This window comes from Physeter macrocephalus, chromosome 4, assembly GCF_002837175.3.
Source record: "Physeter macrocephalus isolate SW-GA chromosome 4, ASM283717v5, whole genome shotgun sequence".
Classification (NCBI taxonomy): domain Eukaryota; kingdom Metazoa; phylum Chordata; class Mammalia; order Artiodactyla; family Physeteridae; genus Physeter; species Physeter macrocephalus.
In genome coordinates this window covers 45,519,873-45,533,882 of record NC_041217.1, presented here as the reverse complement: position 1 = coordinate 45,533,882, position 14,010 = coordinate 45,519,873, and the positions used below count along the sequence as shown (strand labels likewise).

General features: G+C 42.5%; 1 protein-coding gene across 2 annotated transcripts in view; it reads right to left on the bottom strand.

The window, feature by feature from the left end:
* The window catches only part of TNN (tenascin N), a 63,524-nt gene that overhangs the window by 40,228 nt on the left and 9,286 nt on the right, over positions 1–14,010 (bottom strand). Inside the window, exons 6-7 of one of the 2 annotated variants that reach the window (XM_024133708.2) lie at positions 5,298–5,561; positions 1,676–1,939 (exon numbers count right to left, since the gene is read on the bottom strand). In XM_024133708.2, the coding sequence (XP_023989476.1) occupies positions 1,676–1,939; positions 5,298–5,561 (528 nt within the window). The remainder of the gene's footprint in view (positions 1–1,675; positions 1,940–5,297; positions 5,562–14,010) is intronic. The other variant, XM_024133706.1, reaches the window with a different exon arrangement.

The following is a 14,010-nucleotide window of genomic DNA, read 5'->3' as shown; positions in this document are numbered from 1 at the left end:
CTGGGCTTTTGTTTGTTGGAAGATTTTTAATCACAGTCTCAATTTCAGTGCTTGTGATTGGTCTGTTTATATTTTCTATTTCTTCCTGGTTCAGTCTTGGAAGGTTGTGCTTTTCTAAGAATTTGTCCATTTCTTCCAGGTTGTTCATTTTAGTAAACTTTAGGTGCTTGTATAGTAAGCTCTCATGATCCTTTGTATTTCTGCAGTGTCCGTTGCTACTTCTCCTTTTTCATTTCTAATTTTATTGATCTGAGCCTTCTCCCTTTTTTTCTAGATGAGTCTGGCTAATGATTTATCAATTTTGTTTATCTTCTCAAAGAACCACCTTTTAGTTTTATTCATCTTTGCTATTGTTTCCTTCATTTCTTTTTCATTTATTTCCAATCTGATCTTTATAATTTCTTTCCTTCTACTAACTTTGGGGTTTGTCCTTCTTTTTCTATTTGCTTTAGGTGTAAGGTTAGATTGTTTATTTGAGCTGTTTCTTGTTTCTTGAGGTAGGATTGTATTGCTATGAACTTCCCTCTTAGAACTGCTTTTGCTGCATCCTATAGGTTTGGGGTTGTCGTGTTTTCATTGTCATTTGTTTTTAGGTATTTTTTGATTTCGCTTGATTTGTGACCCAAGATATGATCTATCCTGGAGAATATTCCATAAGCACTTGAGAAAAAAGTGTATTCTGTTGTTTTTGGATGGAATGTGCTATAAATATCAATTAAGTCCATCTTGTTTAATGTATCATTTAAAACTTGTGTTTCCTTATTTATTTTCATTTTGGATGATCCGTTTATGGGTGAAAGTGGGATGTTAAAGTCCCCTACTGAATGTGTTACTGTCGATTTCCCCTTTTATGGCTGTTAGCATTTGCCTTATGTATTGAGGTGCTCCTATGTTGGGTGCATAAATATTTACAATTGTTATATCGTCTTCTTGGATTGATCCCTTGATCATTATGTAGTGTCTTTCTTTGTCTCTTGTAATAGTCTTTAATTTAAAGTCTATTTTGTCTGATATGAGAATTGCTACTCCAGCTTTCTCTTGATTTCCATTTGCATGGAATATCTTTTTCCATCCCCTCACTTTCAGTCTGTATGTGTCCCCAGGTCTAAAGTGGGTCTCTTGTAGACAGCATATATACAGGTCTTGTTTTTGTATCCATTCAGCCCATCTATGTCTTTTGGTTGGAGCATTTAATCCATTTACATTTAAGGTAGTTATCAATATGTATGTTCCTATTATCATTTTCTTAATTGTCTTGGGTTTGTTATTGTAGGTCTTTCACAGAAAGGCTTTAAACCAGTAAGGAGTGAAGAAAATTTGGTTTTGGATCAACCATCCTTCAGCATGATTGTTACTTGTGCTTTCTTCATATTTATTCTTTATGAAGGGGAAGGCTTTAGGTGTTAATAACAAAGCAGGTGCACAGGCAGAGAACAAAGGACAATGAGCAATAATGTCAATGTTTAAAGACCAAACTTTGATCTTTAACCAAACAGGACAAGGTATGCATTCTAAGAGAAGCCATTCAATGGAAGAAAGGGGTACACAATTTACTATGCAAGGATACCAACCTGCTCATCCTTGAGCCTTCCTTTCAGCCAAGGTCAGAGAAGGAAAACCAACCTAGACAGACATCAGCTTAGCAGTGACACAGTGATGATGCATGTTCCATTACCTGTCGGGGCCTTGGTGTGGGCCTCCTTGCTCTCCTGGTCCCCCTTCTGGGCCCACACGTGGACTGTGTACTCCACGCCCGGCCTCAGGCCCGTCAGGACGGTGCTGCTCTTCTCCTTCCCCACCGGAACCTCCCTGGAGTCTCCATCAGCAGAAGTGTAGCGCACCAGGTACCTGTCAATCACGGCCTGCACTGGGTCCCAGGAGATGGTGGCCGTGTTCTCTGTCACCCGGTTGGTCACCAGGTTTTGGGGGCTGTCAATTTCTTTAAGAGAGATGAAACCGTGTATCATTTGCCAACTCTGTAATTCGTGAAAGGCCAGCACACAAACAACTAAAATGATGACCTCAACAAATTTCAGAGTCTGTTATATGCCAATGGTTAGGATAACTTAAGGGTTTAATTAAGCAAGCGGTCTGAAATTTCCAAGAATGAGCTATTTGCATTCAGACAAAGCCAATATTCAGTCTCAACACTATAAACTTTTTCCACAAGTTGCCTTTGGATAAAAAGAATTCGTCTTCATATACAAATTTCTCCTTTACCCTGGGTTTACATAATATACTCTTTTAGTTTCTGGCTCCTTGTACCTGAAAGAAATTATACTTCAATAAATCTGTGCATCCGCTCTAATATTTTCTTTTGGAAGAAAAATATCCCAGAAGTAGGACCTGTCAGTTCTTTCCATATAAAACATTATGTCTGAGGCCAGAGAAATGGGAGACTTTTAAAGTGAAGGTATTTGAGGTCTAGGCTGATAAAAATAATCCTACTTGTAGAATCTGTCTGGGTTTCTAGGCAGTTAAACTGGGTTGAAACGTGGGCTACACTATTTCCTGGTTGCTAACTTTGGACAAACTGTATAACTTAAGTCTTGGTCTCCTCATCCCTACAAAGAAGGAACTATCAGTACCTACTTCTGGGTTATGGTGAATAGTACATGAGATATTGCACAGTAAGTGCTGAAATATGAGCTCTTTTTTATTACTAATGTCACTTGAGGTAGGAAATATCACTTTCTCCTCAAAAATATAAACTCTTAAAAAGTCAAAAAAACAAGGAATTGGGTGCAGTGTTCAGCATGCCTTTATGATCCTGTTTCAAAAACCACCTCCTTGAAAAACTGAGCTTTCTGTGATAGCAGCTGCATTTCGAACCTGTGCACCATCACTTGCCAGCTCGGCCAGGCCAGCTCAGTGGGATACACAGCCAAGGGAGGCCTTGCTAGAAGGAGCACAGGACACCTGACATGAAAGACACACAGACAGCTGACATGAAAGGACAAACAATTTACCCTGGGATTCTATGCTGGCTTCAACGCCCCAGCCTCATCTTTCCCTACTCCACCCCCTCACAGACCTACCCACCATAAACACCACTAAAGATGACATTATTAACATAAGTGCATATTAAGACATGACAGAAAACCAACCTGTCATATTTCCACACCTTAGGTTCCTGCTTATGCTGCTCCCACTGTTAACAGCCGCACATCCTTCTAGATTTTGTTCAGGGGTCACCTATTCCTATAGGCTGCCACTTACCCCTACTGTTTTTCAGGTTCCCATACTTCCAGGGTTATTTGTTTGCTCTGGAACGTAACTCACTGCACTTTGCCTTTTTCACTTGTCTCCTCTACCCAGAGGATTGTGAATGCCATACGAGCACAAACTGTGCTTTTACCTTTGTACCCCCAGAGCCTAGCTCTGTGCCTGACACCCCCAGCAATACCACACCCCAGTGGCTCCCCGTGATCTGGTGTATTTTACTTGCACCATGCCCACCTGCAAAAGGGGAAGCCTCTTCTCCATTCCAACTTCCACTGTCTTAAAAAGGGTGACCCACATGCTCTTTCTTTTCACAGCACTCAAAATCCTAGTGAACGGAGGTCCGTGTGTAATATAAACCAGGAGCTGGTAATCTAGAGCCCATGGGCCAAATCTGACCCACTGCCTATTTTTATAAATCAAGTTTTATTGGAACACAGTCATGCTAGTTCATTTCCATACTGTCTATGGCTGTTTTCTCATTTCAATGGCAGAGTTGAGCGGTTGCAACAGAGACTGTATGGTCCCCAAAGCTGAAAATATTTACTATCTGGCCTTTTACAGAAGGTTTCCTGACCTCGACTTTAAACAAACTAGGTCTCACCATCCTTACTGTCAACTTCTCCTTCCCCTGGAGGAGACAAGGCCCATCTGGCCCCAGGAGGCTATGCAACACAAAGTGCTTCAAGGCCAAATGCAGATTAACATTTCTGTACACTGAATGTTTGTGTCCCCCCACAAAAATTTATATGTTGAAGCCCTAACCTCCAATTTGATGGTATTTGGAGGTGGAACCTTTGGGAGGTAATTAGGTTTAGAAGAGGTCATGAGGATGGGGGCCCCCACGATGGGATTAGTGCCTTCCTAAGAAGAAGACGAGACCAGAACTTCCTCTCTCCACCATGTAAGGAAGACAGTGGCCATCTGTAAGCCAAGAAGAGAGCTCTCACCAATAAATGAACCAACTGGCACCCAGATCATGGGACTTTCCAGGCTCCAGAACTGCTGGAAATTAATTTCTGTTATTTAAGCCACCCAGTCTATGGCATTTTGCTATAGCAGCCCGAACAGACTAAGACACATTTTAAGAAATAAGCATGACTATCATTTATGTAGCACTCTCTATGTCAGGCACATACATGAATTAACTCATGTGACCCTCACACTAACCCAGTGATGTAGACATTCATATGCCCCATTTTACAGACAAGAATCTGAGGAACAGAGGCGAAGCAACTTGCCCCAAATCACTCAGCTAGTAAATGGTAGAGCTGAGATTAAAACTTGGACAGTCAAGCTTCTGAAACCATATTCCTAACCAATTATCAGCTTCTCTGAGAGTCTCTACACTAAGTGTCCACAACAAAGGCCAATCAATAAGTGAATTGTTTTCTATGATTCCTGTCAAGTGTTTGGAACCTCAAGTGGACTCCAGGATTAGGCTTCTCTGAACTCAGGGACAGCACCAGAGGAGGTTTTAAGCAGAAGGAATGTCTGGGATACACCCCCATGCAGCCTCAGGACACCCACAGGCCCCAGCCAAGCAGAACAACTGGATGGAGTAAGGGAGCCCTCACAGTTTCTGAAAGCTTCAAGTCAGAATTGGTACATTTGGTAAATGTTGACTCAGGAGGCAAACCATTTCCATGGTCTGAAAGAGAGCTCCAGATTACATGCAACATGCCTGTACTGTCACTGCAAACTGAGATGAGCATTCAAATTCACTGTCAGCCAAATGTTTTGAGTTTTAACGTCCAAAAAATGAAAATTAGAAAGTGTTCCTCTACTCCAAGGGAGTTGCATATGGAATTCCAACCCAAATAAGTATGACCTTCTGTATCAAATAAAAAGGATGATCTCTTTAGCTTGAGGTTAAAAAGGAAAAAATTCATAATTATGAAATTTGAAATTGCTTTTGCAACCCCCCGCCCCCACACCTGCAAACAAAAAAGTTGATGCTAGGTGGGCATCAGCCTCCTGATTCAAAAATCAATCTTCTCCTTGCCATGAGGAAACCTGTTTCTTTAGAGATGGGAGACAGTAAGAATGAGAGAAGACTCCCATCTTTCTGTTACCTGTGAGGGCCTTGGTGTCAGCCTTCTTGCTCTCCTGGTTGCCCCTCTCAGCCCACACGTAGACTTTGTACACCTCTCCCGGCTTCAGGCCCATCAGGACGGTGCTGCTCTGCTCCCTGTGTACAGCTGTGTCCTTCGTCTCCCCGTCAGTGGAGATGTAGCGCACCACATACTTATCAATGGCAGCCCGGACTGGGTTCCAGGAGACCATTGCTGTGTCTTCTGTCACTCGATCAGTGACCACATTGGCTGGACTATCAATTTCTTCGTAAAAATATATGAGAAAGAAAAAGTAGAGAAGGCATCTGGCTGGTCAAGATCACAAATGTTTCAAGATTGAGTGCATTTGGGTGACCTGGTTCCATAGTCTATGCAATACAAGAGGCCCTCTCCATCATCTGTGACAGGTGGACAACTGGCCTCTGCTTGAACCCTAAGCCGAGAAAAGTCTTCCTGATGGACTTCCATTTTATAATCACTGAGCACATTAGAGAAAACTCCTCCAAGTGTGGCCACTTAAAGTATTACTCCTTCGAGTATGTCTGCCCTCGGTGGGCATATAGAATACACCTAATTCCTCTTCCTGGAGACCATCCAGCAACTATTCAAGAATAATTCTCATTCTCCTTCCTAATTCTCCTTTAATCAAACAGCTTCACCTCGCTAATTTATGCATTTATAAGTTAAAAACTATTATATTATATTAATTATATTATATTAATTATATTATATTATATTATAGACTTATAGTATCAACTTCCCAACTTCCAACTTATAAAAACAATTATATCGTATCATACTATATTATATTATAAATTTATATTATCAACTTCCAACTTAGAGTTTCTAGACCTGGCACTTACATCTAAACATGCTCTTGTCTTTCCCTTTTCAGAGAAAAATTCCCAAAACTCAGTTCATTCATTCAACAATTCACTGAGCATCCATCCCATGCCATGGCCATGTGATGGCACTCAGGAATCATCAATTAACAAAACAGTCAGAAATTCCTGCTCATGCAGACTTTATATTCTAGAAGCACCAACCCAGAATAAAATGCCCTCCATGTCCCAGACACTTTACCCCCCAATAACATAGCCTCATCCCACAGTCTCAGAAAAATCCCTAAGTTTTTCATACTTGTCCCAGTTACCCCAGGGGCGCTCAACCTTTGCCAACATTGGACACCTACTAAATACCACCACCAGAGGGTCTATTTCAGCATGTCTGAAATACGCCCTGATATCTCTATTTTAAAAACAAGTAGGGCTTCCCTGGTGGCGCAGTGGTTGAGAGTCTGCCTGCTGATGCAGGGCACACGGGTTCGTGCCCCGGTCTGGGAAGATCCCACATCCGGAGCCTGTGCTCCGCAACAGGAGAGGCCACAACAGTGAGAGGCCCACGTACCGCAAAAAATAATAATAATAATAAAAATAAAAACAAAAAAAATAAAAACAAGTAAGCAAAACTCTACAGGTGATTCTGATGTAACTCAGAGGTTGAGAACCTTCACATTAAGCCACATCTCCCCCATTTTTTGCATATAATACATGTCCTGGATCCACCAATTATCCTTGCTATATTTTATCTTATGGATTCCATTTATAACTTAGTCTTTCATCCAACATGGCCACTTTCCTTTCCAGCTTCTTATCATTTGCAAACCATCTGAGTGCACCCATCAAGGTCACTAATAAAGATGCTTGCCCTGAGAACCCTACTTACAAATAGATCGGGATCCTTTTGGGTAAAGACACAAAAAAGTCTCTTACTCTCAGAAACCTAAGCATTTTTCTTCTTCCCCATCTTGTTGTAGTTCTCTTGGCCAAGAGTTTTCCAGCAGAGATGTTACAACTTTACTTAGCTACATTCTTTAACATCAGCTACAATGCACCTTTCTTAAGCACAGTGGCCATGTTTTATTTGTGTGCAAGGAAATGAAATACATTCCATAATCAGAGACAATACATATTTTATTTAATAAATCAACTGCCATTTACTGACCACATATCAAATGCCAGGTGCTTTTAATACATTACTTTAGCAGACTTCATAGCAACAACATAAGGCATTTAACAGATTCTTCAGGTACTAATTTGGGAAATTAATAACGGTTACCATTTTTAGATCACTAATTATATGCAAGACTCAGAGAGATTAGATAATTTGCCCAAGGTCACACAGATAGTAAATGGTAGTCCCTGACTCATTCTTTAAACAATCACTGAGTGCCTACTTAGAGCTGGGGACTCAGCAGTGTTATGAGTTGTGTCCCCCACCCTTTGCAAAGGTATATCTAAGTGCTAAACCGCAGTACATCAACATGTGACCTTATTTAGAAATAGGGTCTTTCTAGAGATAATCAAGTTAAAATGAGGTCATTAGGGTGGGCCTGATCCAATATGACTGCTGTGCTTATAAAAGGGGGAAATTTGGACACAGAGACAGACACATACAAGGAAAGACAAGATGAAGACACGCAGGAAGAAGACAGCCATGTGATTGCAGTGTTTCATCTACAAGTCAAAGAATGCAAGGATTGCCAACGAACACCAGAGGCTAGAAGAGACGAAAAAGGAACACCTTGAGCTGTCAGAGAGCGCGTGGCCCTGCTGACACCTTGATTTCAGACTTCTAGCCTCCATAACCATGAGACACTCAATTTCTGTTTTAAGCCACCCAGTTTTTGGTACTTGGTTACAGCAGTCCTAGGAAACTAATATAAGCAATGAAGAGAATAAAGACTCTCTTCCAGGGAGCTTACGTTCTCCTGGAAGACCCAGACAATAAACAAGTGGGGATAGTACTGGGAAGCCCAATAGGGCAAGGTAAAGGAATTAGAAAGTGAGGAACAAAAGATATTTGTGATTTTAGAAGGAAGGTCAGCGAGAAGGTAACAGCTGAGCAAAGACTGGAATGAAATGAGGCATTGGGCCATGTGCAATCTGGGCAACCTCATTCCAGGCAGAGGGGAGCAGCAAGTTCAAAGACCCTGCTCCATGTATTTGGGGAATAGCAGGAGGCCAGTGCATCCGGACAGAGTAAGTGAGGAGGTTGAGTGGCTGGAGGTGAGGCCAATGAGGTGAGGAGGCAAGTAGATGCCTTTGAAAGTCATTGTAACAACTTGGCTTTTGCACTGAATGAGATGAGAAGCTTCTGGGGGGTTTTCACAGGAGAGTGACATGATCTGAATTGTTTTATAAAAGGACCCCTCTGGCTGCTGCAGAGAGTACAGACTATTGCAGGTCAAGAGTGGAGGTCACCTAGGAAGCTGCTACAACAGTTTATGCATGAGATGACAGGAACATGGACAACTATGGCAGATGAAAGCGGGTTGGGGAGATTTCAAAGATAGAGCTGCCAGAATCTGCTCATGAATTTGACGTGGGCTATAATGACTTGTTGGTTTGGGTCTTTAGCAGTGTGCAGAAAGGGGTGACCATTTACAGAGATTGGGAGATCTGAGGGAGGGCAGGGTTTGCAGTAGAAGCTAGGGAGAGGAATGGGACCAAAGGTTTACTTTTGGACAGATTAACTGGTAGAGCCAAGGTCTGAACCCAGTCCTATCTACCAAAGATGACACATTTCCACCTTATACCACTATAGGCTAAGCGGCACTACCATCGGCCTCTTCTTATGGAACTACGACTACTACTAAGAATGATAATACTAAACTACAAATAAAATAGAGAAAGTATGATCTGAAAATTTCTTGCAACCTGAAACCCAGAAGCACTAGTGGATTGGAACTTGGAGTGGCAACTAGAAAGAGGAAATGGTCCCAGACTGTTGCCTCTGGGAGACAGGGGCTGGGCATACCTCATACCCATCTGGTAGAGTGGGCCTCTTGGGATGAAAGGGCAGTGCAGTCAGAACACAGACACCAACAGGGCCATGTCCTGGGCCTCTGCGGGCTCGAGCAGGCTCTAAGAGGATGCTCAGGAGAAAGTGTACACAGCAGGGGAGAGGACTCCCACCTCATTCCATTGCCCCTTTCTGTGCACAGCAGGATTCTGCACATGACGGGGAGGTAATGAAGAGAGCCTCCAATGGTGATATGTCAATAGGGGGAAACTGGTGCCAAATTGGGAGTGGGGACATTTGGACTGGAAATGTGAAGATGGGGAACACCCAGAGAGTCCTGCCTCTTGAAGTCCCTGGCCCTCATCCTCTCCCACATCTGTACGACCCGCAGTCCCAGAAGTGCAACCCAACACCTCTCCCTGCCCCAAATCAGTGTGTGCCACCACGGCTGCCAGGACGCTCAGCACAGGCCCATGGCTTTGAAGGGTCAGGGCTGCCTGTGTGTGCAAGCCCTCTCAAGATCCATCACATCCACCTGGGTGGATGGAGGACATATTATGTTATTTTTATGAGGTTTGATAGAGTAATGCATGAAAAGCTCCTGGCACATAGTATGTGGTCAATCAATGGCAGTTGGTTTTTTAGACACATTAGAGTTTTGTAGGTTATTTGCAAAAAGTGAGCTTATGTAACACACCTTTTCGTAGAGATAAAAAGCACATAGGAATGAATGCGAGGGGAGGGGCTACCTCTGGGGATTACACAATTTAGCTCTGTGGCAGCCACTATAATACTCTAACATCTGGGAAAGCAGAGATCAGAAAGATGAGAGAATGACCCTCAAAGAAGAAACTGAATGTTGTCTTTCCATCACTTTCTATGGATTGAGGTCAGTCCATCCCACTTGGCTGAACAGGGATAAGCTGCCACCAGTGATTATGGGAAGCAATTCAGGAGAGTATAGATTTCTGACACATAGCCCTGAAGCTCCTCCCCTGCCAACAGTCCCAGGAGCCCCAGGAATGGAGGAGAACCAGGAAAAGGCATCTTGGCTATGAAGAGTGAGAAGATAGGAAGGAAAAATAGAAACACACCATGTCAGGGTTACAGAGACCAAGCCCAGAGAGGAGATGTGACTTCTCCAAACCCATAAAGCCAGTGAGAGGCTGGGCCAGCCTGGAACTCAGGACTCCCTGGCCCTTTTCTCTCAACTCCCTATCAACAACAACAACTTAAGTCAGTAGGAGGCTCTTCAAAGAGCTGCTCTTCTCCTTGATAAATTTCAGGATTGGAATCAGATGCCAAGATACAGATGTAGAAGGAAAGCCTCAGTGATATTGTGACCCCGCACAATATGCCACATCATTGGAAGAAGCCAGCTTAGCAGGACCAAAACCTCCCTCTCTGCCAAGAAGGAATGTGAGGATCATAAATAGTTTTTGCCGTGGAACAAAGTCTTCTTGTAGCTGCAGCAGCTGGCCAAATCCTAGAGGAGTCCCAGCAGCAGCCTCAACTGGGAGACAGGCCCTGCCGCCCCGGCCCCAACTTCCTCCTCAGGCTGCAACTTCCCACCTGCTGGACACTAGCTGCCCTGGTGGGACCTTTCTCAGAGCCACTGAGGTTAGGGAGACTTAAAACAAGATTTAAGAGGTTTGATAGGTAGGATTCACTTTTGAGTGCACGTATTGGAATAAAGGTAAGCCCCATGTCAGAGATTTAATTTACAAAACTGAGGATACAGAAAAGGCTAATTAAGAGCTCTAGACACACCAGGGAAGATTATTCCACTTTATAACAAGATTCACCACAGGATTGGGTAGGGCATGGCTGTCCTCAGTCTATGCTGGCAAACCCAACAGCACAGGGCCACACTCCAACCCATGGCCACAGGCATTAGGGACAGGCTTCTCCATTCACAACGGCCACCTGTGAGTCACCCAGTTGGCGTAGTGGAAAATGGAACAACCAAGGTCTGAAATCCATGAGGATATTATGGGTTTGGAGGCAGAGATGGGGGACAGGGCCTATGCTACTGGTTTGAAGGTGAGTTCACGGAAGAGGTGCCTCTAGACTATAGTAGATATGCTTTCTCAGGTCTCTGCTACTGCTTTTCATTGTGGCAATAAAATTATTCAAAAAGCACCATTTGTAGAGAATGTACGCAAAGAGATCAACCCACCTTCCTGCTATCCTCTAGCTTTGCTCCTGGAAGGCGAACCTAAATTCAAATGCCATTCACTAGTTCACTCTGAATCTCCTAAACTTTGTAGGCTGCAATTTTCTCACCTGTGAAATGGGAATAATAATGCTTACAATGCTTTTAGAAGGACCGAATATAATGTTTATGAAGCCCCACGGTACCTAGAACACACAAATGCTAGAGATCCTCATTGTTTTTCAGCTATTGGGTGTATGTGTGGGGAGGCTGTGAGAGACAGGAGTTCTGAGTGTTGACAGGAGCTCATCTTGAAACATGAAGGAGTTTGAGAAGGAAAGTTTTGGGGACTGGGCCATTTCAAAATGAAGCATTGTGTTTGGGAAGCAATAAAAAGCGAACAGGATAATAAGAGTTGCCAAAACTTCTATTTCATAACATAGTGTAAGGAGAAAAGTTCTGAGAAAATTGTTAACAATTGAATATGCTAGGCTGTATGCTCTGCTGTGCGTGGGAGTATGGGAGATTATAACAAAGCAAGTGGTCCTTTGTTTTAGACTCACTATGGAAAGGCATGACTTATAGACATGATTAAAAAATCATAATCATAAAAAAAAAAGAGAAGGGACTTAAAACGCATTTAGTCCAACCTTTCATTTCACAGATGGAGAAATGAAGAATAAAGCGATAGCATCACCTCTTAGTTAAGGGGTCTGCCTCTCTTGTCATATGATGTGAAGTGGCTGTGACAGTCTGATGGAGGAGTTCAGGGACATTCCTCCCTGGAGACACTGGCCTGGCCGGTGCTTGCTTCTCCAGAAACTGATCTGTTTCTAAAGCCTTGCCTTTCTAGAAGTGCCTTTCAGTGCACTTTGAGTATGTTAACAGGGTGAGCATTTTCAATCGACCCTTTCACTTCCGTGGTATTAGTTCCACTGAGTGACTTGTTAAATGGAAAAAACCTGAACTGTGCCATTTCCTCCCTGCACATGCTTATGCCATTCTTATATTCCAGTGTGTTTTTCCATCTCATGGAATGCAAAACACCTGGAGAAAAGAGAGGTTCTTTATTTTTCCCCCTTACAATAATTGTCTAGCCAGGTTTGAGAGTGATTCCTGACCTCAGAAATTATTGTCTTTTATTTTCATGTTGGTAAGACACGTAACACAAATTTATTTGCAGTCCAGTAAAATATCCCATCCTGTTTTTAGAATAGAATTGACAATAAAAAAACATTTCTTGAATGCTCAACTTCTAGTTGGGATAATATGCTTGAAAGGTTAACTAGCAATTCGAGGCCATATGTAATTAAATGCTCTAGAAATTCAAAGGCAAAGATGGCTGCCATTTAATATTGTCCTAGAAGGCCTCAGTGGAGCAGCCAACGTTAGAGATGACCCAGAAGGATGAGTGATATTACTGCTGTGAGCCCCTGAAGGGCAGGGACCAGGGCTCATCACCTTTGGAAGTATCTAAAGGGCTTGTGTCTCTAGGACCCAGTGGTACTCTGCAATTAATGGTTGTTGAACTGAATTAATTGATAGCTAGAGATAACAGTGGAGAATTTTCTAGGCAGGGGTAACAACATGACCAAACCCAAGAGGTAGAGGTAAGCCTTCTGTGTTAGGGAGCCCCAAGAACAGTCCAGCTGCAGGAAGGCTTCCTGTTGGGAAGTTTTGAGAACAATGGCCCAGGTTGGAGGAGCCCACAGAGGCCAAGATAAAAGAAGTCTATGTTATCCAAAGACAATGAGGACTCACATAATTTTTTTTTTTAGTTAGGGAGTAAACAGTATGAAAATTAACCAGAAATAATGGACAGAGAAGTAAAAGTAGGTGGCATTTTAGTTTTGGGTCCACCAAAGTGGACATCCTGGGTTCAAATCCCGGCCCTATCATTTCCTGGCTGGGAGACCTTGAGCTTAATTTCTCCAAGCCTCAGTTGTCTTATATGTGACTTGGAAATAATAATAGGACCTACCACACAGGATTATGCTGTGAACTAAATGAGATAATTTATGAGAAGTGCTTAGTGGTATAATGCCTGGTGCATGGTAGGCTCTCAATTAATTCACAGCTAAAGAGAAAGGCACTAGAAGCAAGGAAGGACTTGCCATTTTCCAAGTCACCGATGTGTTTCACTAGTCCACCATTCAGGCAGGCTGCACAGTCTATACTGTATGGTTGAAAATTAAAGTATATTTTATCTTTTATAATTGCCCAACTCTATAACTCTTTCACACTCCAGATATGCAACCTATTCGGCAGCTGAAATAGTGAATTCAATTCTTGCACCATCTCACCCTTATTCTCACCACCCTAACCAGCTACTGCCAGGACTGAACTGAAAAGAACTACGAAACTTTTCAAGGAAGTCCCAAAATTCAAATATCCCTTCTTAGCCAGCTCCAAGGATTAGCCTCTAGCAGGTAGCTGTAGGCTTTAGATCACCACCTCCTGACTTGACTTGGCAGGAGCACAGGGTGACCGCAGGAGGCTCACAATTCAATACAGGCTCAAGCACTGCCTAAAAACTAAAACTTACAGAGGATATCTTGCATATATAACTACAAGGATTTCAAATTCTTTTCTGATTAATAAATTACAAACTTACTGTCGAATGTTACTGATTTATAGCAACGTTTGTCATTGTATATTTTCTCAACTGCAGATGCTATATCTATTGCTACTCCCATGTGAAAGTCTTTAATATCTTTTGACTTATTTTTTTTTTTTTTTTTTTTTTTTTTTTTT